At 40.5% G+C, this 27602-nt stretch overlaps 2 protein-coding genes and 1 pseudogene across 2 annotated transcripts; all 3 read left to right on the top strand.

Annotated features, from left to right (window-relative positions):
* Nucleotides 1–19539, top strand: LOC116724529 (tripartite motif-containing protein 16-like). The gene is made up of 2 exons (XM_032570280.1): nucleotides 1–1521; nucleotides 18929–19539. The coding sequence occupies exons 1-2, from the start codon at nucleotides 36–38 to the stop codon at nucleotides 19108–19110; spliced, it is 1668 nt and encodes a 555-aa protein (XP_032426171.1). The 5' UTR covers nucleotides 1–35; the 3' UTR covers nucleotides 19111–19539.
* Nucleotides 7575–9699, top strand: LOC116724522 (tripartite motif-containing protein 16-like). The gene has a single exon (XM_032570274.1). The coding sequence runs from the start codon at nucleotides 7596–7598 to the stop codon at nucleotides 9267–9269; it is 1674 nt and encodes a 557-aa protein (XP_032426165.1). The 5' UTR covers nucleotides 7575–7595; the 3' UTR covers nucleotides 9270–9699.
* Nucleotides 17422–27093, top strand: LOC116724518 (tripartite motif-containing protein 16-like; annotated as a pseudogene).
* Nucleotides 27094–27602: the final 509 nt, after the last annotated feature.

Here is a 27602-nt window from a genome sequence, read left to right on the forward strand (position 1 = left end):
TGAAACGCAGACAGTCACTGTGACTGAGAGCAGAAATGGAGCAGAGTCAGCTAAACCGAGAGACTTTCTCCTGTTCAATCTGTCTGGACCTACTGACGGATCCAGTGGCTACTCCCTGTGGACACAGCTACTGTATGAACTGTATTAAAGGTCACTGGGATGAAGAGGATCAGAAAAGAATCCACAGCTGCCCTGAGTGCAGAGAGACCTTCATACCAAGGCCTGTTTTGAAGAAAAACACCCTGCTAGCAGCTTTAGTGGAGCAGCTGAAGAAGACTGGACTCCAAGCTGCTCCTGCTGACCACTGTTATGCTGGACCTGAAGATGTGGTCTGTGATTCCTGCACTGGAAGAAAACTGAAAGCCATCAAGTCCTGTTTAGTCTGTCTGGCCTCTTTCTGTGAGAAACACCTTCAGCCTCATCATGATGTGGCTCCTTTAAAGAAACACAAGCTGGTGGAGCCGTCCAAGAACCTCCAGGAGAACATCTGCTCTAAGCATGATAAGTTGTTGGAGGTCTTCTGCCGCACTGATCAGAAGTGTATCTGCTATCTCTGCTCTGTGGATGAACATAAAGGCCATGAAACTGTGTCAGCTGCAGCAGAAAGGACTGAGAGGCAGAGAGAGCTGGAGGAGAGACGAGGAAACATCCAGCAGAGAATCCAGGACCAGGAGAAAGATGTGAAGCTGCTTCAACAGGAGGTGGAGGCCATCAATCGCTCTGCTGATAAAACAGTGGAGGACAGTGAGAAGATCTTCACCCAGCTGATCCGTCTCCTCCAGAAAAGAAGCTCTGAGGTGAAGCAGCAGATCAGATCCCAGCAGGAAACTGTAGTGAGTCGAGTCAAAGATGTTCAGGAGAAGCTGGAGCAGGAGATCACTGAGCTGAAGAGGAAAGACGCTGAGCTGGAGCAGCTCTCACACACAGAGGATCACAACCAGTTTCTCCTCAACTACCCCTCACTGCCAGCACTCAGTGAGTCTACACACTCATCCAGCATCAACATCCGTCCTCTGAGACACTTTGAGGACGTGACAGCAGCTGTGTCAGAGCTCAGAGACAAACTACAGGACGTCCTGAGAGACTCATGGACAAACATCTCACTGATGGTACCTGGGGTGGATGTTCTACTGTCAGAACCAGAACCAAAGAGCAGAGCTGGATTCTTAAGATATTTGTGTGAAATCACTCTGGATCCAAACACAGCAAACACACGACTGGTACTATCAGAGGGGAACAGGAAGGTGACATGGATGAATCAGGATCAGTTTTATTCTAGTCATTCAGACAGATTCACTAATTATTATCAGGTTCTGAGTAGAGAGAGTCTGACTGGACCTTGTTACTGGGAGGTGGAGTGGAGAGGAGAACCAGTTTATATAGCAGTCGCATACAAGAGTATCAGCAGGGTAGGATCGGGTAATGAATGTAAATTGGGATATAATGATAAATCTTGGGCATTAGATTCTTCTCAAAACAATAGTAAATTTTGGCACAACAGAATTTTAACCTCCATCTCAGGTCCAGTTTCCTCCAGAGTCGGAGTGTACCTGGATCACAGAGCAGGTATTCTGTCCTTCTACAGCGTCTCTGAAACCATGACTCTCCTCCACAGAGTCCAGACCAGATTCATTGAACCGCTACTGGCTGGAGTTTGGATTAATAAGTCTGGATCCTCAGCAGAGTTCTGTAAACCCAGATAGATTTCCTCTTTCCTCTCAGATTGTTGATCAGGGTTCATGGTTCTGATGTCTCTGCTCTGCTGTTCTGATCTTCTTTATTTTTCCGGTTTAGTTCTTTGTGTTACAGGAGCCATAAAGGAAATCACTGCTGATCATTTATTTCATTCTTATGACAGAAATATTTCATGAAAATCTAAACTTCTCTGGACTCTAATGGTTTTCCTTTCATTTTTTTATCCATGTATTTCGATGTTTTATTTGTTGTTAAATCAGTTGAGATCAAAGTGATCTGAACTTGCTTCTGTTTTCTATATTGTGATCCAAAAAACCTGAAACATCAAATCAGAACTGATGCTGTTTTCTTCTCATATTTGTAGATTTAGATCAGAAAAATGTCTGTAGTTCTGTCTCTTTGGACTTCTTCAATAAAGAAACTTGATTACAGAGAAATGTTGAAAGTTTTCTAATCATTATTGTGATAAATTGTATGTTTGGTCGTCTATAGAGCAGAAACTTTTCCTCCAGAGTGTCTTATTTGCTGCTGGAAAAGATCAGGGCCCTCATGCATAAGAGTGCTCAGTTTTCACACTAAAACTTGGCAGACGGATAAATTTAGAAAAGTGCGGGCACAAAATAATTTGGATGTATAAAGCCGTACGTACGCACATACTGTAACTCCACACCTTTCCTTTATAAATCCCAATTAGAGCGCAGCTACTGGTCAGCTTGTCGCCACCCATAAATACATGTTAATGTAAATTAGCATAAATAGCAGGAAGTCTGCCACCAGGTGAGGTAGTAACCATGGCAACGGTCCTTGTTTGTAGCAGAATAAGTATTTATATTATAAATAATTATATATTTTATTTAAAAGGTGATTTTAGGGCACATAGAGTCGCCACACAGAAAATAATTTTGAAGAAAAAATTCCAAAAAAAATAAAATAAAGGGTTCGTGACAGACAGAGTCAGAAAGTCATTTGAGTTTGGAAAGTAGTGGAATCATGTGCATAAGTTGCACATTTACAGAACAGAGACGCTTTCTGTCCATAAAGACGCATTCGGGCATGGCTCGACTGAAGGATGACTGCAACTGGACCGGTACCGGTACCGCACGGCTCCTTCTTTAGGTTCTGCTCAGAGCTCCAGGATGATCAGTCTGGGTTAATCCAAACACTAATAAACCATCGTCAACATTTTCCAGCAGATCAATATGGTCTCTGATCAATCGCTCCCTCTGGATCCTTATTGGCGATGTTCTCCATCAGAACCAAACGGTCCACATTTACGCTGCAGCTACTTATAAACGTGTGATTATACAAACCTTGATCACATTAAAAATAATCCAACCTGATTGGAGTTAATCTGCTGATCCAACCCTGTTTTCTTTTTCTTAGTGAGAATGAAATGACCCATAGATGCATTTCATGGGCTTTGGCCAACAGAACACTGCGTTACATCTTTATGAGACAAAAACTGAAGAAAAGTACTATTTACATTCTAGTGAGGTTTTCACATGCTTTTATTTTCCTTTTCTTTATTTTGTGTGCATGCTAGGTTATTGTCTGAGGATAAATGCGGTTCAGTTTCATCGTTTACGTTTAAACAATAAAATATTAAATTTATGAAAAAAAAACATTGAGTTTGATTCTTCTTGGTCTAAATAACACCGAACGTAGTCAGATTTCAGTGGATTTAGGGGAGTTTTGACACTTTGTAGTTTGATATTGTTCACAGAAAGAGTTTGGGTGGCTGCCAAACATTTTCACACCAGGGAAAAAGTGTGTGTAAAAAGTGTGTGTATATTTACGCAAACCTTGACACAAAGTTAATTTCTATACATGTCGACTTGTGTGTAAAATATGGCGCTGCACATTTTCACGCCAAGAAGAATCTGCTAGAGGAAAAGGAGCTTGTTGAAGTACGGCGTGCTAAACACCCAAAGGTTAGAGATTATGCACATTTCTCAAAGGTTCATAAAAGCAACTCTAGAATTGACTCCTTTTGTGTCCCAAACAAGAGGTTCACAGATTAGAGGAATGTCTTATTGAACCCCAAACTATTTCAGATCATGGACCTGTGATAATGTCTTTAAATATGGACCTAGAGAAACCTTTAAAGCTATGGAGATTAAATGTGTCACTTTTAAACAACCCACAGACAATCCAATATACGAAAGACAAATTTAATTTATTTTTAGATACTAATGATAGGGACATGATTTCCCCTTTAATTATAAGGGACACAGCCAAAGCAAACCTGAGGGACAAAATTATTTCATTTTCTTCAAAAATTAAAAAAGATCGTGAGAAAAAACAAAAAATCTACAAGAACAAATTAGGAAACTTGAAACTGAACATTAAAGAACAAATAGTGACATTGAATACAACTGAAAAGATGTAGACAAGATTTGAATGAGCTACTAACTTACAAGGCGGAGGGCGCTTTACGCTTCGCCAACCAAAAATACTACGAACAGGGAAACAAAGCAAGCAGAGTTTTAGCATTTCAGCCAAAGAAATCGCAGGCAAGTCGAACCGTCCACAAAGTTGCATGTCCATTGTCCAAAAAGCTGCTATCCCATCCCAAAGAAATAGCAAATGCATTTTCAAAATATTACAATCAACTACAGTATATGATTCTCCCAACAAAGCAGATAAAATCAAGCAATTTATTCAGCAAATGAATCTTACTAAACTTAATGATGATGAGGCTAAAGCATCGGTGGGGACAATTGCCAAAGAAGAGATTAAGTTTCAGGCTGAACTTATTCCACTCTCATGCAGAGTGTTTAATTAATCTTTAAGAACCAAAGATCCACCCAAAACATGTGCTGAAGCAATCATTTCAGTCACTCACAAACAACGTGCCTCTTATAGACCAATAAGTTTAGTGTGTAATGATGTCAAGGTTTTAAGTACCATTTTGGCTAGACTACAAAAGATTATTAATAAACTTATTAACCCCGATCAGACGGGCATTACACCCAAACAATTCGGAATAAATAATATCAGATGTATCCTAAATGTAATTTCAATTGGTCAACAAAACCCAAACCCATCAATGCTTCTTGGCCTGGATGCTGAGAAAGCTTTCGATCGGGTGGATTGGATGTTCCTGAAACAGGCCTTATCGGAGATGGGTTTCGATTGAAATTTTATTAAATGGTATGAAGTACTGTATTCCAGTCGAACTTCCAGAGTACGAGTTAATGGTTATTTATCAGAATGTTTTCCCTTAAAGAGAGGAACACACCAAGGATGCTGCCTATCACCAATCTTGCTATCAGTGTAGAACCTTTAGCAGAGTTAATCAAGACAGAACCATCAATCTTCGGTATACCAGATAAAATTAGGACCCACAAGTTGTCACTGTATGCTGATGATGTCATATTGTACATTAGAGACCCAATCATTTCTATACCAAATATTTTAAAATGCTTAATAACTACAGTCTTGTCTCAGGATACCAGGTAAATGAATCAAAATCGGAAGCCATGATGATAGGAGGGACCTGGCCCTCAGAATTATCCAAAACAGTTCATTTCAACTGGTCACCTGATGGGTTTGATATTTGGGAATCAACATTACTACAGATGTTTCCAAATTGTACAAAGCAAATTATGGGAAGTTATTGGATCAAATTGAAAAGGATTTAGAAAGATGGGAAATTTTACCACTATCCTTTTTTGGGAGGATTGAAACAGTCAAAATGAATATTCTCCCCAGATTGCTGTATTTGTTTATGTCCCTTCCTATTTGGATTCCAACAAGAAGTTTTAAAAAAATGCAAAAATTGATTTTCACTTTTATTTGGCAGAAAAGAAAGGCAAGAATGAAATGTACACAGCTGGCCAGCGGGGAGCCTTACAGAGGTCTTAACTTACCAAATTTAAAATTACATCATTGGGCAGCACAATTGTGGATTGGCTAATAAAGACACAACATGGTTAACACTGGAACAGAGCTCAAGCCCTACATTTTCATTACAGGTCCTTGCATTTTGTTCAACTGAAATCTGGAATAAGTGCAAAATTACAAATACGTGGATGAAAAGCCCACAAAGGATTTTGAGCATGTTTAGAAAAAAGCTCCTAAAACTATATCCAGGGCCTTGAACATTTTGGTTATAATGGATTTTTTTTTACCAGGGCAACATGATTCAGGGTTTCGAATCTGGCAAAATAATTTTTATTGATGATTGTTTTGAAGGTAAGATTCTGAAATCATTTGGTCAGATTCAGAAGTATGGGTTGACTTCATCTGACTTTTACAGATTTTTGCAGTTGAAAAGTAACCTGATGTCCCATATTGAATGGTCTCTTCTTCAATCACGACCTACTGATTTAGAAATGTTCTTCATAAAGGTCACTAAAGAAAATAAATCTGATAAAACGGTCAAATCTATATAAATGTTTACAGTCATGTATGTTGGGGGGCCTCCTGGGATAAAGCAGAGGTGGGAACTAGAAATGAACGTTGTGATTGATGATCAAGAGTGGGAGCAAGTGTGTGAAAATGGACATAAACTGACTAACAGCCCAACTTGGAAAGAATTTTATTGGAAAGTAATCGTTAGATATTTCAGAACACCATGTATTATTTTGAAATTTGATACGGCTAAATCAAATTTGTGCTGGAGACAACGTGCACTAGTTGGAGATCAAAGTCGTATTTTTTGGGATTATCCAAAGATTAAAACATGTTGGGAAGGAATGAGAGAGGAAATTTCAAATATTTTACACATTCATATTTAATGGAACCCCCTTGTCGTCGTTCTGGGAGTACTCCAGAGAGATTTATTAAGTAAAGAAAAACGGCACCAGTTTGGAATCCTTGTTCTGGTAGCAAAGAAAATGATTACGGTATGTTGGTATAAACCTTTACCTCCGACTTTAAATCAATGGAGAGAGAGAATAGTGAGTGTTTTAGGAAATAATGATAAATCTTGGGTATTATATTGTACTCAAATCGATAGTAAATTTTGGCACAACAACATCTGGATCTCAGTCTCCGGTCCAGTTTGGATGAAGATCCGTAACTTTTACAACTAATGTATAATGCTTTTCTGACCATATGACTTAGTGGAGGCGCCAAAGACGAGGGGCGAAGGAGACAGACATGAGGTCAGTATCTGTTGTAGAGGAGACAAGTGATGACATCAGGGAGGAACAATTACATTAGGGAGGCAACAAAAACCTAAATACCATGATGGGCTGAATTTAATTACTATATTTTATAAATGCATGAATAAGGCAGAGCTTTATGGACACATTAAACATGTGATGACATGTTTGCATTCACCTCAGAAAGAATGTAGCTGAGCATAAAACCCAGAAGAACCAGTCAGATGTTGAACCTTGAATTAAATGATTCTCTGAAAACTAAATGCAGAAATAGACCTCTGTCTCATATCTGGCAGTAGAACTACTAAATGCTGTTTTGTTAAAGTTTTACAGCTTTATAAAAAGACGGATTACAAACTGATATGAACACGATGCAAACATTGGACTCTCTGCAGTCTGTTGTCATTACAGAGCAGTTAGGAAACAGGAAGCATATTTTCCCTTAACCACCAAACACATCTAGTTTCTTCAGCAAGAATGATTCTTTCATTTTATTCTCTGAAGCTGTGGAGAGCTAACATGTTAGCAACCTGAGTTTAAGAGACTCAGTCAGTTATTTTGAACAGAAAACTGTTGTGAAGATGATTCAGCTTAAAATATTATTGCTTTCAGAGCGCTCCTCTTCCTGGTCTCACACACACTGAGTCTGGGTGGAACCAGCAGCTGCTGAAGCAGGAGGCTGATTGGCTGCAGCCTCTCTGCCCTGACATGTGATTGGTGGATCACAACTCAAGTTTGTTTTTTGTTCACAGGAAATGAAACTAACAGTCAGTGCTACTGAGAGCAGAAATGGAGCAGCAGGCAGTTCAGCTGGATCGAGAAACTTTCTCTTGTTCCATCTGCCTGGATCTACTGACGGATCCAGTGACTACTCCCTGTGGACACAGCTACTGTATGAACTGTATTAAAGGTCACTGGGATGAAGAGGATCAGAAAAGAATCCACAGCTGCCCTGAGTGCAGAGAGACCTTCATACCAAGGCCTGTTTTGAAGAAAAACACCATGCTAGCAGCTTTAGTGGAGCAGCTGAAGAAGACTGGACTCCAAGCTGCTCCTGCTGACCACTGTTATGCTGGACCTGAAGATGTGGCCTGTGATTCCTGCACTGGAAGAAAACTGAAAGCTATCAAGTCCTGTTTAGTCTGTCTGGCCTCTTTCTGTGAGAAACACCTTCAGCCTCATCATGATGTGGCTCCTTTAAAGAAACACAAGCTGGTGGAGCCGTCCAAGAACCTCCAGGAGAACATCTGCTCTAAGCATAAAAAGTTGTTGAAGATATTCTGCCGCACTGATCAGAAGTGTATCTGCTATCTCTGCTCTATGGATGAACATAAAGGCCATGAAACAGTGTCAGCTGCAGCAGAAAGGACTGAGAGGCAGAGAGAGCTGGAGGAGAGACGAGGAAACATCCAGCAGAGAATCCAGGACCAGGAGAAAGATGTGAAGCTGCTTCAACAGGAGGTGGAGGCCATCAATCGCTCTGCTGATAAAACAGTGGAGGACAGTGAGAAGATCTTCACCCAGCTGATCCGTCTCCTCCGGAAAAGAAGCTCTGAGGTGAAGCAGCAGATCAGATCCCAGCAGGAAACTGAAGTGAATCGAGTCAAAGATGTTCAGGAGAAGCTGGAGCAGGAGATCACTGAGCTGAAGAGGAAAGACGCTGAGCTGGAGCAGCTCTCACACACAGAGGATCACAGCCATTTTCTCCTCAACTACCCCTCACTGCCAGCACTCAGTGAGTCTACACACTCATCCAGCATCAACATCCGTCCTCTGAGACACTTTGAGGACGTGACAGCAGCTGTGTCAGAGCTCAGAGACAAACTACAGGACGTCCTGAGAGACTCATGGACAAACATCTCACTGATGGTCACTGAGGTGGATGTTCTACTGTCAGAACCAGAACCAAAGAGCAGAGCTGGATTCTTAAAATATTCATGTGAAATCACTCTGGATCCAAACACAGCAAACACATGGCTGGTACTGTCAGAGGGGAAAGGCAAGGTCAGATTGATGAACCAAAATCAGTCTTATTCTAGTCACCCAGACAGATTCACTGATTATTCTCAGGTTCTGAGTAGAGAGAGTCTGACTGGACCTTGTTACTGGGAGGTGGAGTGGAGAGGGGAACCAGTTTCTGTAGCAGTCGCATACAAGAGTATCAGCAGAGCAGGATCGGGTAATGGATGTGCTTTTGGATATAATAATAAATCTTGGGCATTAGATTGTTCTCAGCACAATAGTGAATTTTGGCACAACAACATTTCAACCTCCATCTCAGGTCCAGTTTCCTCCAGAGTCGGAGTGTACCTGGATCACAGAGCAGGTATTCTGTCCTTCTACAACGTCTCTGAAACCATGACTCTCCTCCACAGAGTCCAGACCAGATTCACTGAACCGCTACTGGCTGGAGTTGGGATTTATGAAACTGGATCCTCAGCAGAGTTCTGTAAACCCAGATAGATTTCCTCTTTCCTCTCAGATTGTTGATCAGGGTTCATGGTTCTGATGTCTCTGCTCTGCTGTTCTGATCTTCTTTATTTTTCCGGTTTAGTTCTTTGTGTTACAGGAGCCATAAAGGAAATCACTGCTGATCATTTATTTCATTCTTATGACAGAAATATTTCATGAAAATCTAAACTTCTCTGGACTCTAATGGTTTTCCTTTCATTTTTTTATCCATGTATTTCGATGTTTTATTTGTTGTTAAATCAGTTGAGATCAAAGTGATCTGAACATGCTTCTGTTTTCTATATTGTGATCCAAAAAACCTGAAACATCAAATCAGAACTGATGCTGTTTTCTTCTCATATTTTTAGATTTAGATCAGAAAAAATGTCTGTAGTTCTGTCTCTTTGGACTTCTTCAATAAAGAAACTTGATTACAGAGAAATGTTGAAAGTTTTCTAATCATTATTGTGATAAATTGTATGTTTGGTCGTCTATAGAGCAGAAACTTAACCTCCAGAGTGTCTTATTTGCGGCTGGAAAAGATCAGATGTTTGGTTTCGTCTTCATTCATCAACAACACTCTGGATCCACCACCACAGAAAGATCCTGGTAGCAGGTAGATTTCCAGAAAAAGAGATATTATACAAGATGGGGCCAAAATCACGTTTGCACAGGATCTATCTGCAGAGACGGTGCGGATCAGACGCTGGTTTCACCCGGTGGTGAAGCTGGTTGTTGACATCGGTGCATTCTGCGGATACCAACACAACCCCTGCAAACGTCGGATCCTCCACGGTGGAAAGATCTATCTCTTCTCAACACCTCAAGAAGCTGAACAGTTTTACAAGACTCTTCCAAAATAAACACAGCGGATGCTTTTGGCCAGTGAGTCATGAAAGACAAGCTGGTTAAGAAACAGGTAAACCGATAAGACATTCTAGCTATTCCTGCTCCAATAGAACTGATCAACGATCGGATCATAAGCAGGATAAGTTCTAAGTTAATGGGCAGTTCATATAAACATGGCTGATTGCTGTTATGTGCTCATGTATTCTAAGTCTAATTTGAACTGTTTTTGAATTTGCTGTTCTTCTTGTAATTTATAATCACTAAGTAGGGCTGTTATTGGGATTCCTGTTATCGTCGTTCCTTCTATTTCCTTCCAAGCTGCAGTATATGATGGTGAACAGAGGCAGACTGAAGGTCTCAGCTGGGCTGCATGGTAGTACTCCTGTAAACAGGGAAGGCCCATTCCACCCTTTTCTTTTTTTAGATGCAGAGTTTTAAGCTTAATTCTGGCCTTTTTGCCCTGCCACAGATACCTCACTATTAATCTACCCCATTCTAAGAACTGTTTAGGTGGGATTCTGACTGGTAGACATTGAAATAAGTACAATAACTGTGGAAGGATAATCATCCTGATGGATTCTATCCGGGAGCTCAAACTTAAAAAGGGAATAACATTCCATCTATGTAAATCTGATTTTATTTTCAAATTTAGTGGGCCATAATTTATATCAAACAGTTTTGAGAAGTCCCTCGGTAGTGAAACACCCAAATATTTGATAGACTCGGCCTCCCAATTCCAGTTGTACACAGTCTTTATTGAAGACGGTGGATTGTAGTTAAATGTTAATACTTGAGTTTTATTTATATTAATTTTGTAACCAGAGATTAAACTAAACTCTTCGAGCAACTTCATCAGTTTTGGGATTGTCTGTGTGGGCTGTGTTATACTTAACAATAAATCATCAGCGAACAAGGATAGTTGTTGCTCCCCAGATGTCGTTGTGACCTCTGACCTCTGCCTGATCAGTTGACTCATGGGCTCAATAAACAAGGCAAAGAGAAGCGGCGACGCACAACACCCCTGTCTCGTTCCTCTCTCCAAAGTGAATGAATCGGTCAAATCTCCATTAATTTTAATTCTAGCTGTTGGTTTAGTATATAATGATTTAAATGTGTCGATTATCGTTGTATGAAATCCAAATTTTGAAAGCACTTTATATAAAAACGACCACCCCACCGAATCAGATGCTTTCTCTGCATCTAGACTTAATATCAGTGCCTCTAGTTTTTGCTGAGTGACTTCTCTCATAATGTGTTTTCCTAATGTTGTCTTGGGTCTGTCTTTGCCTGACAAAGCCAGTCTGGTCTTTATGTATTAAAGCTGGTAATATGACTTCTATTCTTTTAGACAGTATGGAGGTGAAGAGTTTATAATCATTGTTTAGCAGACTTACAGGACGATAACTCCCACATTCCAGTTTGTCTTTCCCTTCCTTAGGTACGACTGAAATCACTGCCTCTCTCCATGAGGGCGGATATTTTTATTTTCTAAAACCCAGTTGAAAGTTTTCTCTAATGTTGGGATTAGTTGGTCTTGCATAATTTTGTACCATTCTGTAGTGAATCTATCTGTCCCTGGAGACTTTCCCGTTTTAGTTCTCTTGATTGCTGATTGAATTTCCTCTTTTGTAATTTTGGATATTAATTTTTTATTTTGTTCATCGGTGATCGTTGGAAGATTGATCTTTTCCAGAAAGGCATCGATCTGGTTGTCGCTGCTTGTCTGTGACTGGGAATATAATGTTTTATAGTATTTTTGAAAGCAGTTTTTGATTTTCTCCGGATTAGTTTCTATTGCCTTTGTTACGTTGTTTCTTATTTTATGTATAGTTCTGCAGGCTTGTTGTTTTCTTAACCTTTATGATAAAAGTTTCAGGGATTTCCCACCTACCTCATAGTATTGCTGTTTTATAAAAATAAGCTTTTTTTGGATTTCCTGAATGTTTATTTCTTCTATTTCTTTCTTTAGTTTTATAATCTTGTGTTTGGTGTTGTCATCTTTGGGAGATTTTGCATGTTCTCTCTGTAATCGTTTCAAATCCTCTTCTAATTCCTGGAGGTTTTTTTCTCTGATTCTCTTCTCATATGAGGTTATGGATATAATTTTACCCCTAATCTCTGCTTTTAACGCGTCCCAGATTATAGGAGGAGTCACTTCCTCATTATCGTTATTTTCTAAGTATAAATTAATTTCACGTTTTAGTTTATCTCTAATGTCCAATTTGTTCAAAATGTTAGAGTTCAGTCTCCACAGAGTGGACCTCCTCTTATTATTCAGACGGATTGAGATGTAAATGGGACCATGATCTGAAAGAGTATTAGGTCCCATTTCACAGCTGTCTACCCTAAAAAGATCTCCCTGAACATAAAGCAGTAATCTATGCGGGAGTAGACGTTGTGAGCATGTGAGTAGTGAGAGTAATCTCCACTCTTTGGGTTTCTTTCTCTCCAAACGTCCACGACCCCCACCTCACTCATCCAGGTATTTAATCTTCTGCTAATGTTTTTTGCGTCGGGTTTCCCATTTGAAGAGTCAATTTTCGGATTTAATCGGACATTAAAGTCTCCGCCGCATATTAAAATCCCCTGACTTTTTGTTGTCATTATATCGACTAGTTGTCTATAAAAGGACCAGTCACTTCCAGGAGGGATATACACGTTAAGGAGAGTTATCACGATTCCTTCTGATTTACCTGTAACCATAACAAATCTGCCTTCCTTGTCGTTATATTCTGAAATGTGCTCATAATTTACAGCCTTGGATATGAGGGTCGCCACTCCTCTCCGCCTCCCCGAGCCATGTGAAGAGAAGTAAACATGTTTAAATCCTTGTTTATTTAATTTATCGTGTTCTGAGTTGTTGAGGTGTGTCTCTTGCAAAAAAGCGACTTGGATTTTATCTTTCTTTAATTTTGATAAGATTCTTTCCCTCTTAACTGGGTTGAGTACTCCATTTATATTAAATGATGCTATTTTTAAAGATCCGTTTTGCATCTATGTGATTCCCTCCTCCTTCTCACTCAGAAACCTGGTGCAGTTCCCCCTCCTGGAGGAGAACCGGCAGGGAACAAACAATTAACATAATACACATAAAACTGAACATAATGTGTCCATGTAACTTCCTAGGTAGGGGTCTATTAACCTGACCCTGTTGAGTCCCCACAAGGGGCTCGAAGGAAAAAATCTCCCTCCTCGGTGCAGAGGGAGAGGCCCTTACCTGCAACAGTCGCATGGCTGAAAAAAAAGAAGAAAAAACTGAGAAAAGTTTCCAAAGGAAAAAAGGTCCTGAATGAACCGGATTATTCAATAGTTTGTTTCCACCACTAGTTACAGATTTGGTTGAAGATATTTCACAGTTCCTCCCGCCGTCTTCGGTCTGGGGAAGATCCGCTGGGTCCCGGAGGGGCCCACAGGTGTTCTCCTGAAGATGTTCTCCTGAAGGTGTTGTTCTCCTGAAGATGTTCTCCTGAAGGTGTTCTCCTGAAGGTGTTCTCCTGAAGGTGTTGTTCTCCTGAAGGTGTTGTTCTCCTGAAGGTGTTCTCCTGAAGGTGTTCTCCTGAAGGCTCACAGCTTCTCCTTGTAGCTGGACCCCCGGCCGGCTGTAAATGCGCCCTTCGTCGCTCGTCGGTCCACTCTCGTCCAGGACAGTTGCTGCACCTGCTCCATGAGCGTCTCCGGAGGTCTGATGGTTGGCACGGTGAAGCCTCGTCTCAGCAGGTCCTCTGATGCCTCCTCCACCGTATCGTAGGTTCTGGTTCCGTCTTCGTATCTAACACGCAGCATCGCGGGGAAGAGGGTCTGAAAGTGGATGTTACTTTCCTTCAAAACTTTGCGGATTTCTTTATATTCCCTTCGTCTTTTAAGTATGAGAGGTGGATAGTCATGATCCAGGTTGCTGTGATGTTCCTGCCATGTAAACCCCTTCCTCTGCCAGGCCTTACGGAGTATCATCTCTTTCGTACTGAAGCTTAAGAACCTGATGATGATGGAGGTGGTGGCGCGGCGGCTGCGGCCCCACAGACCGATGAGCTCTTTCAGTGTGGAGTTCAGGGTGTCTTCGTTTAACTCAACACCTTGACGGAGGAGGGCTTCGACAAATGAGATCATTGTCGATTCCTTCTCGGATCCCTCCGGTACCCCATATATCCTTATGTTCTCTCGTCTGGATCGACTCTCCAGATCCATCAATTTGTCCTCCAGCTTAGCGTGTAGCTTTAGCATAGCCGTGATAACCTCCTCCGTATTTAGGATCCTTTCCTCTGCTTTCTCCATACGTCCCTCCACCTCCTCCATCCTGGTGTTCACCTTCGCAAGTTCTTCTTTTATCGTCTCAAATTGTTCTTTATTTTCTTGGCGAAACCCTTTTAGTTCCCGCAGGATCAGTTCAGTGTCGGTCATTTTCAGGCGCTGCTCCTCGTGGCTTGTTAGCTTCAACCCGCTAGCTGCTAATTGTTGCTGCGTCTTTTCTCTCTCACCCACCTGACTTCAGTCGGCGGTTATTTCTCGAGATAGTGGTACAATCTTGTCCCCGCTTTTTAAGTTATTATATTGTTATATTTACTTAGGTTCTATGGGGAGAATTTCTCTAATTACTCCGGTTCAACCAGGAGGCTCTCGCTATGCGAACATTGTGATGGTGGTCCGGTCCGGAAGTCTCGTATTTAGTATGTTTGATAAATTACTTAACAGCAGTTTTGGGTACACCAACGTTTGCTTTTGAGTAAAAGCTCCTATTTACTATCAAATGATATAGAATGCTGAAAATGTGGTTATTAAAGACAAATATTTCTATTACACCAGACATTTTCTATTAAAAATAGATTTCAATTTGTTTGTAATAATGTTGGACTGATTAATAAAATGTTTCCATCTGTTGCAAACACCTGTGGACAAGCCTGATATTTAAATTAGTAGCTGCTGCCCCCTAGTGGTGAAGCTTCTGTCATCATTTGGTTTCAACAATAGAAACTGAGTTGAATAAAACTCACAGAGACGTTGTTGAATCCTGCAGCCATTGGATGGTTTTGTCTTGGAGGAACAGTCACAGGATCCTCCTGAGATACAATTTAATAAAAATCAAACAGGTTTCAGGAGAGAAAAAGGTGAGAAAAGGTCAAATGATTGGATTTTATTGGGATCTTTTAACTCACTGGAACATATCCTTCGTTACTAATGCCGATAGCGAGCGATGGAGAGTTGGCATCTGGTTTGGTTCGCAGGTAGAAGACGAGCAGAGCGACCAGGGTGCCGATCAGCAGCACCACCACGATCACAGAGGCAGCGATTCCTCCGGCGTTGTCCGGCTTCGAGGCTGAAAGAGAGACGGAAATCATTTACTCCTAGAAAGGCTGAAAAAAACTACAACAAACATGTTGGTGTCTCTTAAACAGGTTAGGATATGTCTGTGGGCTAAACAAAACCTGTTCATTACAATTTTAGCACAAAATCATTCTTAGATAATCAGATTTCAGTCTGATCAGTTCTTCCTATTTGAGCTGTTTTAGGGCGTCTTGTCTCTTTAAATCCAAATAAGCTGCTGGCCACGCCCCACAACTCAACGTTTACACTCTCACCTAAAAATGGATATAAACAGATCTGCTGTATTAGAACCACACATCTTTGAAAAGCAGAAGTGGCGACTCCTGCACAGCCAACGAGAATGCAGCAAGTGGTTTCTGGATATCAAGTCAACAACAAAACACTTGTCTTTCCCAGCAGCATTTGTACAGCGATAAAACCAGCTATTATTTGTTCAAAGTTAGAATTATTTTATCCAGTTATCTGTTGACAAGGCCAGAATATGTGTATGTGATCTACATCCATCTGACCACAGAGTCTCCAGCAACACTAAGGGCCGGCCACAATATTCTTCCTAATCTTTGACTACATAAGAAAAATAGATCTATTTCATACCTGGTAGTCAGGTAGACGTGGTTCAATTGGGAACCAACATTTCAACATTTGTTTCAGTTTCAGCTGCTGTGGTTTGTTTTCACACTGCATTGTGTCAAACAAACCAAACACACTGAAGAACCTATTAACCTCCTCACATGTGGTGGCGCTACAACAGGAACCACTGAAGGTAACAACACAAAAACCTCTGAAGAAGACACTGAGTGCAACCTCCTTCTTCACAGAAATTAAACAAATGGAGTAGCGTCAGTCGTACCAGTTTCTTTTTCTATTTGGTAAAAGTCCAAAAGAAATTCCTCCCATCAGCGCTAGACGCTTTGCGTTTGTTTCAAAGGTGGGACCAAGTCAGTGTTTTACAAAACTCAAATCTTTATCCTCAAGTCCCAAGTCAAGTCTCAAGTCCAGAGTTTCCCCCAGTGTATTATAATCCTGGCGGGCCACCAGGCTTTACTTATGCCCCCACCAGGGTTAGCATTGCTTATTTATAAAAAAAATTTTATGTTGGCATTGTTGAAGACTTTACAGTCGATGTTCTGATGTTAATCTTCCAATAACACATAATTATCACGGGATATTTTCAAATTTCCTGTCAACTTTAAACATTTTTTAACTCAAAATCACGACGGGCCGCTGGATGAATGACTGCCAAGCGCCCAACTACCAGGCTTAGCAAGTTTTCTGGGGAAAACCTTGAGGTCCAAAAGCCTGAAACGTTTAATTTCAAGTTATTTCGAATCTTTTTTTTAACAATGTTGCAATTAAATGTTAAATATAAATAATAGGCCATGTTTTCGTTTATTCATCTCAAATCTTGATAGAACATGTGCAGAACACAAAGTACAAAAAAACATTTTAAAATTGCATTTAAAAATATTGCACAGTCCAGTTAAACTTAGCTGCAAGAATGGTCATACTTAAGCTATAATTTTCCAGAATACAGAGAGGAAAATAAGTATTTGAACACCCTGTGACTTTGCAAGTTCTCCCACTTAGAAATCATGGAGGGGTTTGAAATTTTCACCTTAGGTTCATGTCCACAGTGAGAGACATAATCTAAAGAAATCTGGAAATCCAGGAGTGCATGTGCTATTATACAGACAAATGGTAACATTTAATCATGTTCCTTGATAATATTAGTTTACAATCATGTTTACTTTATTAAATATATTTCTTAAGAACAGTTGGGCCCATTAGTATTAATTATCGTCTTTTTACCTAAGATGAACCTCATGGTCTTATAAAACTTTAGGTGTAACATTGGCAGGATTATTTTTATGATCTGAACTGTGAGGCTGGGCGTAACCAAGATCTGCTTTGGGTGAACCTGATTGGCTGCAGACTCTCTGCACGGAAACATGAGACATAAATCAGGTCAAACAGTTTCTGTTACAAGGAAGTGAAACGCAGACAGTCACTGTGACTGAGAGCAGAAATGGAGCAGAGTCAGTTCGACCGAGAGACTTTCTCCTGTTCAATCTGTCTGGATCTACTGACGGATCCAGTGGCTACTCCCTGTGGACACAGCTACTGTATGAACTGTATTAAATGTCACTGGGATGAAGAGGATCAGAAAAGAATCCACAGCTGCCCTGAGTGCAGACAGACCTTCATACCAAGGCCTGTTTTGAAGAAGAACGCCATGCTAGCAGCTTTAGTGGAGCAGCTGAAGAAGACTGGACTCCAAGCTGCTCCTGCTGACCACTGTTATGCTGGACCTGAAGATGTGGCCTGTGATTCCTGCACTGGAAGAAAACTGAAAGCCATCAAGTCCTGTTTAGTCTGTCTGGCCTCTTTCTGTGAGAAACACCTTCAGCCTCATTTTGATTCAGCTGCATTCAAGAAACACAAGCTGGTGGAGCCGTCCAAGAACCTCCAGGAGAACATCTGCTCTAAGCATGATAAGTTGTTGGAGGTCTTCTGCCGCACTGATCAGAAGTGTATCTGCTATCTCTGCACTATGGATGAACATAAAGGCCATAAAACAGTGTCAGCTGCAGCAGAAAGGACTCAGAGGCAGAGAGAGCTGGAGGAGAGACGAGGAAACATCCAGCAGAGAATCCAGGACCAGGAGAAAGATGTGAAGCTGCTTCAACAGGAGGTGGAGGCCATCAATCGCTCTGCTGATAAAACAGTGGAGGACAGTGAGAAGATCTTCACCCAGCTGATCCGTCTCCTCCAGAAAAGAAGCTCTGAGGTGAAGCAGCAGATCAGATCCCAGCAGGAAACTGAAGTGAGTTGAGCCAAAGATGTTCAGGAGAAGCTGGAGCAGGAGATCACTGAGCTGAAGAGGAAAGACGCTGAGCTGGAGCAGCTCTCACACACAGAGGATCACAACCAGTTTCTCCTCAACTACCCCTCACTGCCAGCACTCAGTGAGTCTACACACTCATCCAGCATCAACATCCGTCCTCTGGGACACTTTGAGGACGTGACAGCAGCTGTGTCAGAGCTCAGAGACAAACTACAGGACGTCCTGAGAGACTCATGGACAAACATCTCACTGATGGTCACTGAGGTGGATGTTCTACTGTCAGAACCAGAACCAAAGAGCAGAACTGGATTCTTAAGATATTCATGTGAAATCACTCTGGATCCAAACACAGCAAACACATGGCTGAGACTATCAGAGGGGAACAGGAAGGTGACAAGGATGAATAAAGGTCAGTCTTGTTATAGTCACCCAGACAGATTCATTGATTATTCTCAGGTTCTGAGTAGAGAGAGTCTGACTGGACCTTGTTACTGGGAGGTGGAGTGGAGAGGGTCAGTTTATGTAGCAGTTGCATACAAGAGTATCAGCAGAGCAGGATCGGGTGATGAATGTGGTTTTGGATATAATGATAAATCTTGGGCATTAGATTCTTACCAAAGTAAATTTTGGCACAACAACATTCCAAACTCCATCTCAGGTCCAGTTTCCTCCAGAGTCGGAGTGTACCTGGATCACAGAGCAGGTATTCTGTCCTTCTACAGCGTCTCTGAAACCATGACTCTCCTCCGCAGAGTCCAGACCAGATTCACTGAACCGCTACTGGCTGGAGTTTGGGTTCATTTTACTGGATCCTCAGCAGAGTTCTGTAAACCCAGATAGATTTCCTCTTTCCTCTCAGATTGTTGATCAGGGTTCATGGTTCTGATGTCTCTGCTCTGCTGTTCTGACCTTCTTTATTTTTCCGGTTTAGTTCTTTGTGTTACAGGAGCCATAAAGGAAATCACTGCTGATCATTTATTTCATTCTTATGACAGAAATATTTCATGAAAATCTAAACTTCTCTGGACTCTAATGGTTTTCCTTTCATTTTTTTATCCATGTATTTCGATGTTTTATTTGTTGTTAAATCAGTTGAGATCAAAGTGATCTGAACTTGCTTCTGTTTTCTATATTGTGATCCAAAAAACCTGAAACATCAAATCAGAACTGATGCTGTTTTCTTCTCATATTTTTAGATTTAGATCAGAAAAATGTCTGTAGTTCTGTCTCTTTGGACTTCTTCAATAAAGAAACTTGATTACAGAGAAATGTTGAAAGTTTTCTAATCATTATTGTGATAAATTGTATGTTTGGTCGTCTATAGAGCAGAAACTTTTCCTCCAGAGTGTCTTATTTGCTGCTGGAAAAGATCAGGGCCCTCATGCATAAGAGTGCTCAGTTTTCACACTAAAACTTGGCAGACGGATAAATTTAGAAAAGTGCGGGCACAAAATAATTTGGATGTATAAAGCCGTACGTACGCACATACTGTAACTCCACACCTTTCCTTTATAAATCCCAATTAGAGCGCAGCTACTGGTCTGCCTGTCGCCACCCATAAATACATGTTAATGTAAATTAGCATAAATAGCAGGAAGTCTGCCACCAGGTGAGGTAGTAACCATGGCAACGGTCCTTGTTTGTAGCAGAATAAGTATTTATATTATAAATAATTATATATTTTATTTAAAAGGTGATTTTAGGGCACATAGAGTCGCCACACAGAAAATAATTTTAAAGAAAAAATTCCCAAAAAAATAAAATAAAGGGTTCGTGACAGACAGAGTCAGAAAGTCATTTGAGTTTGGAAAGTAGTGGAATCATGTGCATAAGTTGCACATTTACAGAACAGAGATGCTTTCTGTCCATAAAGACGCATCCGGGCATGGCTCGACTGAAGGATGACTGCAACTGGACCGGTACCGGTACCGCACGGCTCCTTCTTTAGGTTCTGCTCAGAGCTCCAGGATGATCAGTCTGGGTTAATCCAAACACTAATAAACCATCGTCAACATTTTCCAGCAGATCAATATGATCTCTGATCAATCGCTCCCTCTGGATCCTTATTGGCGATGTTCTCCATCAGAACCAAACGGTCCACATTTACGCTGCAGCTACTTATAAACGTGTGATTATACAAACCTTGATCACATTAAAAATAATCCAACCTGATTGGAGTTAATCTGCTGATCCAACCCTGTTTTCTTTTTCTTAGTGAGAATGAAATGACCCATAGATGCATTTCATGGGCTTTGGCGAACAGAACACTGCGTTACATCTTTATGAGACAAAAACTGAAGAAAAGTACTATTTACATTCTAGTGAGGTTTTCACATGCTTTTATTTTCCTTTTCTTTATTTTGTGTGCATGCTAGGTTATTGTCTGAGGATAAATGCGGTTCAGTTTCATCGTTTACGTTTAAACAATAAAATATTAAATTTATGGAAAAAAAACATTGAGTTTGATTCTTCTTGGTCTAAATAACACCGAACGTAGTCAGATTTCAGTGGATTTAGGGGAGTTTTGACACTTTGTAGTTTGATATTGTTCACAGAAAGAGTTTGCGTGGCTGCCGAACATTTTCACACCAGGGGAAAAGTGTGTGTAAAAAGTGTGTGTATATTTACGCAAACCTTGACGCAAAGTTAATTTCTATACATGTCGACATGTGTGTAAAATATGGCGCTGCACATTTTCACGCCAAGAAGAATCTGCTAGAGGAAATGGAGCTTGTTGAAGTACGGCGTGCTAAACACCCAAAGGTTAGAGATTATGCACATTTCTCAAAGGTTCATAAAAGCAACTCTAGAATTGACTCCTTTTGTGTCCCAAACAAGAGGTTCACAGATTAGAGGAATGTCTTATTGAACCCCAAACTATTTCAGATCATGGACCTGTGATGATGTCTTTAAATATGGACCTAGAGAAACCTTTAAAGCTATGGAGATTAAATGTGTCACTTTTAAACAACCCACAGACAATCCAATACACGAAAGACAAATTTAATTTATTTTTAGATACTAATGATAGGGACATGATTTCCCCTTTAATTATAAGGGACACAGCCAAAGCAAACCTGAGAGACAAAATTATTTCATTTTCTTCAAAAATTAAAAAAAATTGTGAGAAAAAACAAAAAATTTACAAGAACAAATTAGGAAACTTGAAACTGAACATAAAAGAACAAATAGTGACATTGAATACAACTGAAAAGATGTAGACAAGATTTGAATGAGCTACTAACTTACAAGGCGGAGGGCGCTTTACGCTTCGCCAACCAAAAATACTACGAACAGGGAAACAAAGCAAGCAGAGTTTTAGCATTTCAGCCAAAGAAATCGCAGGCAAGTCGAACCGTCCACAAAGTTGCATGTCCATTGTCCAAAAAGCTGCTATCCCATCCCAAAGAAATAGCAAATGCATTTTCAAAATATTACAAACAACTATATGATTCTCCCAACAAAGCAGATAAAATTAAGCAATTTTTTCAGCAAATGAATCTTACTAAACTTAATGATGATGAGGCTAAAGCATCGGTGGGGACAATTGCCAAAGAAGAGATTAAGTTTCAGGCTGAACTTATTCCACTCTCATGCAGAGTGTTTAATTAATCTTTAAGAACCAAAGATCCACCCAAAACATGTGCTGAAGCAATCATTTCAGTCACACACAAACAACGTGCCTCTTATAGACCAATAAGTTTAGTGTGTAACGATGTCAAGATTTTAAGTACCATTTTGGCTAGACTACAAAAGATTATTAATAAACTTATTAACCCCGATCAGACGGGCTTTACACCCAAACAATTCGGAATAAATAATATCAGATGTACCCTAAATGTAATTTCAATTGGTCAACAAAACCCAAACCCATCAATGCTTCTTGGCCTGGATGCTGAGAAAGCTTTCGATCGGGTGGATTGGATGTTCCTGAAACAGGCCTTATCGGAGATGGGTTTCGATTGAAATTTTATTAAATGGTATGAAGTACTGTATTCCAGTCCAACTTCCAGAGTACGAGTTAATGGTTATTTATCAGAATGTTTTCCCTTAAAGAGAGGAACACACCAAGGATGCTGCCTATCACCAATCTTGCTATCAGTGTAGAACCTTTAGCAGAGTTAATCAAGACAGAACCATCAATCTTCGGTATACCAGATAAAATTAGGACCCACAAGTTGTCACTGTATGCTGATGATGTCATATTGTATATTAGAGACCCAATCATTTCTATACCAAATATTTTAAAATGCTTAAGAACTACAGTCTTGTCACAGGATACCAGGTAAATGAATCAAAATCGGAAGCCATGATGATAGGAGGGACCCGGCCCTCAGAATTATCCAAAACAGTTCATTTCAACTGGTCACCTGATGGGTTTGATATTTGGGAATCAACATTACTACAGATGTTTCCAAATTGTACAAAGCAAATTATGGGAAGTTACTGGATCAAATTGAAAAGGATTTAGAAAGATGGGAAATTTTACCACTATCCTTTTTTGGGAGGATTGAAACAGTCAAAATGAATATTCTCCCCAGATTGCTGTATTTGTTTATGTCCCTTCCTATTTGGATTCCAACAAAAAGTTTTAAAAAATGCAAAAATTGACTTTTACTTTTATTTGGCAGAAAAAAAGACCAGAATGAAATGTACACAGCTGGCCAGCGGGGAGCCTTACAGAGGTCTTAACTTACCAAATTTAAAATTACATCATTGGGCAGCACAATTGTGGATTATTGGCTAATAAAGACACAACATGGTTAACACTGGAACAGAGCTCAAGCCCTACATTTTCATTACAGGTCCTTGCATTTTGTTCAACTGAAATCTGGAATAAGTGCAAAATTACAAATACGTGGATGAAAAGCCCACAAAGGATTTTGAGCATGTTTAGAAAAAAGCTCCTAAAACTATATCCAGGGCCTTGAACATTTTGGTTATAATGGATTTTTTTTACCAGGGCAACATGATTCAGGGTTTCGAATCTGGCAAAATAATTTTTATTGATGATTGTTTTGAAGGTAAGATTCTGAAATCATTTGGTCAGATTCAGAAGTATGGGTTGACTTCATCTGACTTTTACAGATTGTTGCAGTTGAGAAGTAACCTGATGTCCCATATTGAATGGTCTCTTCTTCAATCACGACCTACTGATTTAGAAATGTTCTTCATAAAGGTCACTAAAGAAAATAAATCTGATAAAACTGTCAAATCTATATAAATGTTTACAGTCATGTATGTTGGGGGGCCTCCTGGGATAAAGCAGAGGTGGGAACTAGAAATGAACGTTGTGATTGATGATCAAGAGTGGGAGCAAGTGTGTGAAAATGGACATAAACTGACTAACAGCCCAACTTGGAAAGAATTTTATTGGAAAGTAATCGTTAGATATTTCAGAACACCATGTATTATTTTGAAATTTGATACGGCTAAATCAAATTTGTGCTGGAGACAACGTGCACTAGTTGGAGATCAAAGTCGTATTTCTTGGGATTATCCAAAGATTAAAACATGTTGGGAAGGAATGAGAGTGGAAATTTCAAATATTTTACACATTCATATTTAATGGAACCCCCTTGTCGTCGTTCTGGGAGTACTCCAGAGAGATTTATTAAGTAAAGAAAAACGGCACCAGTTTGGAATCCTTGTACTGGTAGCAAAGAAAACGATTACGGTATGTTGGTATAAACCTTTACCTCCGACTTTAAATCAATGGAGAGAGAGAATAGTGAGTGTTTTAGGAAATAATGATAAATCTTGGGTATTATATTGTACTCAAATCGATAGTAAATTATGGCACAACAACACCAGGACCTCAGTCTCCGGTCCAGTTTGGATGAAGATCCGTAACTTTTACAACTAATGTATAATGCTTTTCTGACCATATGACTTAGTGGAGGCGCCAAAGACGAGGGGCGAAGGAGACAGACATGAGGTCAGTATCTGTTGTAGAGGAGACAAGTGATGACATCAGGGAGGAACAATTACATTAGGGAGGCAACAAAAACCTAAATACCATGATGGGCTGAATTTAATTACTATATTTTATAAATGCATGAATAAGGCAGAGCTTTATGGACACATTAAACATGTGATGACATGTTTGCATTCACCTCAGAAAGAATGTAGTTGAGCATAAAACCCAGAAGAACCAGTCAGATGTTGAACCTTGAATTAAATGATTCTCTGAAAACTAAATGCAGAAATAGACCTCTGTCTCATATCTGGCAGTCGAACTACTAAATGCTGTTTTGTTAAAGTTTTACAGCTTTATAAAAAGACGGATTACAAACTGATATGAACACGATGCAAACATTGGACTCTCTGCAGTCTGTTGTCATTACAGAGCAGTTAGGAAACAGGAAGCATATTTTCCCTTAACCACCAAACACATCTAGTTTCTTCAGCAAGAATGATTCTTTCATTTTATTCTCTGAAGCTGCGGAGAGCTAACATGTTAGCAACCTGAGTTTAGAGACTCAGTCAGTTATTTTGAACAGAAAACTGTTGTGAAGATGATTCAGCTTAAAATATTATTGCTTTCAGAGCGCTCCTCTTCCTGGTCTCACACACACTGAGTCTGGGTGGAACCAGCAGCTGCTGAAGCTGGAAGCTGATTGGCTGCAGCCTCTCTGCCCTGACATGTGATTGGTGGATCACAACTCAAGTTTGTTTTTTGTTCTCAGGAAATGAAACTAACAGTCAGTGCTACTGAGAGCAGAAATGGAGCAGCACGTGGTTCAGCTGGATCGAGAAACTTTCTCCTGTTCAATCTGTCTGGATCTACTGAAAGATCCAGTGACAACTTCCTGTGGACACAGCTACTGTATGAACTGCATTACAAAGTTCTGGGATGAAGGTGAGAAAAAGGAAAACTACCACTGTCCTCAGTGCAGGAAAACCTTCACACAGAAGCCTGACCTGCAGAAAAACACCATGTTAGCAGCTTTAGTGGAGCAGCTGAAGAAGACTGGACTCCAAGCTGCTCCTGCTGACCACTGTTATGCTGGACCTGAAGATGTGGCCTGTGATTCCTGCACTGGGAGAAAACTGAAAGCCATCAAGTCCTGTTTATTCTGTCTGGCCTCTTTCTGTGAGAAACACCTTCAGCCTCATTTTGATTCAGCTGCATTCAAGAAACACAACCTGGTGGAGCCATCCAAGAACCTCCAGGAGAACATCTGCTCTAAGCATGATAAGTTGTTGGAGGTCTTCTGCCGCACTGATCAGAAGTGTATCTGTTATCTCTGCTCTATGGATGAACATAAAGGCCATAAAACTGTGTCAGCTGCAGCAGAAAGGGCTGAGAGGCAGAGAGAGCTGGAGGAGAGACGAGGAAACATCCAGCAGAGAATCCAGGACCAGGAGAAAGATGTGAAGCTGCTTCAACAGGAGGTGGAGGCCATCAATCGCTCTGCTGATAAAACAGTGGAGGACAGTGAGAAGATCTTCACCCAGCTGATCCGTCTCCTCCAGAAAAGAAGCTCTGAGGTGAAGCAGCAGATCAGATCCCAGCAGGAAACTGAAGTGAGTCGAGTCAAAGATGTTCAGGAGAAGCTGGAGCAGGAGATCACTGAGCTGAAGAGGAAAGACGCTGAGCTGGAGCAGCTCTCACACACAGAGAATCACAACCAGTTTCTCCTCAACTACCCCTCACTGCCAGCACTCAGTGAGTCTACACACTCATCCAGCATCAACATCCGTCCTCTGAGACACTTTGAGGACGTGACAGCAGCTGTGTCAGAGCTCAGAGACAAACTGCAGGACGTCCTGAGAGACTCATGGACAAACATCTCACTGATGGTCACTGAGGTGGATGTTCTACTGTCAGAACCAGAACCAAAGAGCAGAGCTGGATTCTTAAGATATTCATGTGAAATCACTCTGGATCCAAACACAGCAAACACACGGCTGGGACTATCAGAGGGGAACAGGAAGGTGACATTGATGAATTATCATCATTTTTATTCTAGTCATCCAGACAGATTCACTGGATATTTTCAGGTTCTGAGTAGAGAGAGTCTGACTGGACCTTGTTACTGGGAGGTGGAGTGGAGAGGGGGAGTTTCTGTAGCAGTCGCATACAAGAGTATCAGAAGAGTAGGATGGGGTGATGGATGTGCTTTTGGATATAATGATATATCTTGGTCATTATATTGTTCTCAAATCAATAGTAAATTTTGGCACAACAACATTCCAACCTCCATCTCAGGTCCAGTTTCCTCCAGAGTCGGAGTGTACCTGGATCACAGAGCAGGTATTCTGTCCTTCTACAGCGTCTCTGAAACCATGACTCTCCTCCACAGAGTCCAGACCAGATTCACTGAACCGCTACTGGCTGGAGTTAAGATTTATGACACCGGATCCTCAGCAGAGTTCTGTAAACCCAGACAGATTTCCTCTTTCCTCTCAGATTGTTGATCAGGGTTCGTGGTTCTGATGTCTCTGCTCTGCTGTTCTGATCTTTACTTTTCCGGTTTAGTTCTTTGTGTTACAGGAGCCATAAAGGAAATCACTGCTGATCATTTATTTCATTCTTATGACAGAAATATTTCATGAAAATCTAAACTTCTCTGGACTCTAATGGTTTTCCTTTCATTTTTTTATCCATGTATTTCGATGTTTTATTTGTTGTTAAATCAGTTGAGATCAAAGTGATCTGAACTTGCTTCTGTTTTCTATATTGTGATCCAAAAAACCTGAAACATCAAATCAGAACTGATGCTGTTTTCTTCTCATATTTTTAGATTTAGATCAGAAAAATGTCTGTAGTTCTGTCTCTTTGGACTTCTTCAATAAAGAAACTTGATTACAGAGAAATGTTGAAAGTTTTCTAATCATTATTGTGATAAATTGTATGTTTGGTTGTCTATTGAGCAGAAACTTTTCCTCCAGAGTGTCTTATTTGCTGCTGGAAAAGATCAGATGTTTGGTTTCGTCTTCATTCATCAACAACACTCTGGATCCACCACCACAGAAAGATCCTGGTAGCAGTAATGAAGAGGAGGTTAAAGCTCCTCCACTGTCAACATTTGGAAAACTGAGCTTTAAACCTGTGAGAAAGGTTGGAGACGTGTCATAAAACCAGTGGCGATAAAAGTGGGTATGCACTGTAAGCAGAGGGGCGCTGCACTAGAGGGGGCGCAAAAACCATGTGGGAAATTTTTCTAGTCGGCATTTTCTGTATTTAACAGCTGGATGCATGAAATGATCAGTAATAGAGGAACGGCATTGATTGACTTCTCTTCCAGACCATGTACCCATCCAGACTTGGCGTGTTTTATGAGAACGGCCCTGTGGTTTACAACAATGCACAGGACGCGTCTGAC

This window comes from Xiphophorus hellerii, chromosome 8 (assembly GCF_003331165.1).
Source record: "Xiphophorus hellerii strain 12219 chromosome 8, Xiphophorus_hellerii-4.1, whole genome shotgun sequence".
Classification (NCBI taxonomy): domain Eukaryota; kingdom Metazoa; phylum Chordata; class Actinopteri; order Cyprinodontiformes; family Poeciliidae; genus Xiphophorus; species Xiphophorus hellerii.

Bases quoted from the DNA above. Each gene is read 5' to 3' on its own strand.
- LOC116724522 (XM_032570274.1), top strand. From the start codon at position 7,596: ATGGAGCAGCAGGCAGTTCAGCTGGATCGAGAAACTTTCTCTTGTTCC.
- LOC116724529 (XM_032570280.1), top strand. From the start codon at position 36: ATGGAGCAGAGTCAGCTAAACCGAGAGACTTTCTCCTGTTCAATCTGT. The intron at 1,522-18,928 runs GTCCAGTTTCCT...ACTCCATCTCAG, and splicing joins AATTTTAACCTCCATCTCAG to GTCCAGTTTCCTCCAGAGTC.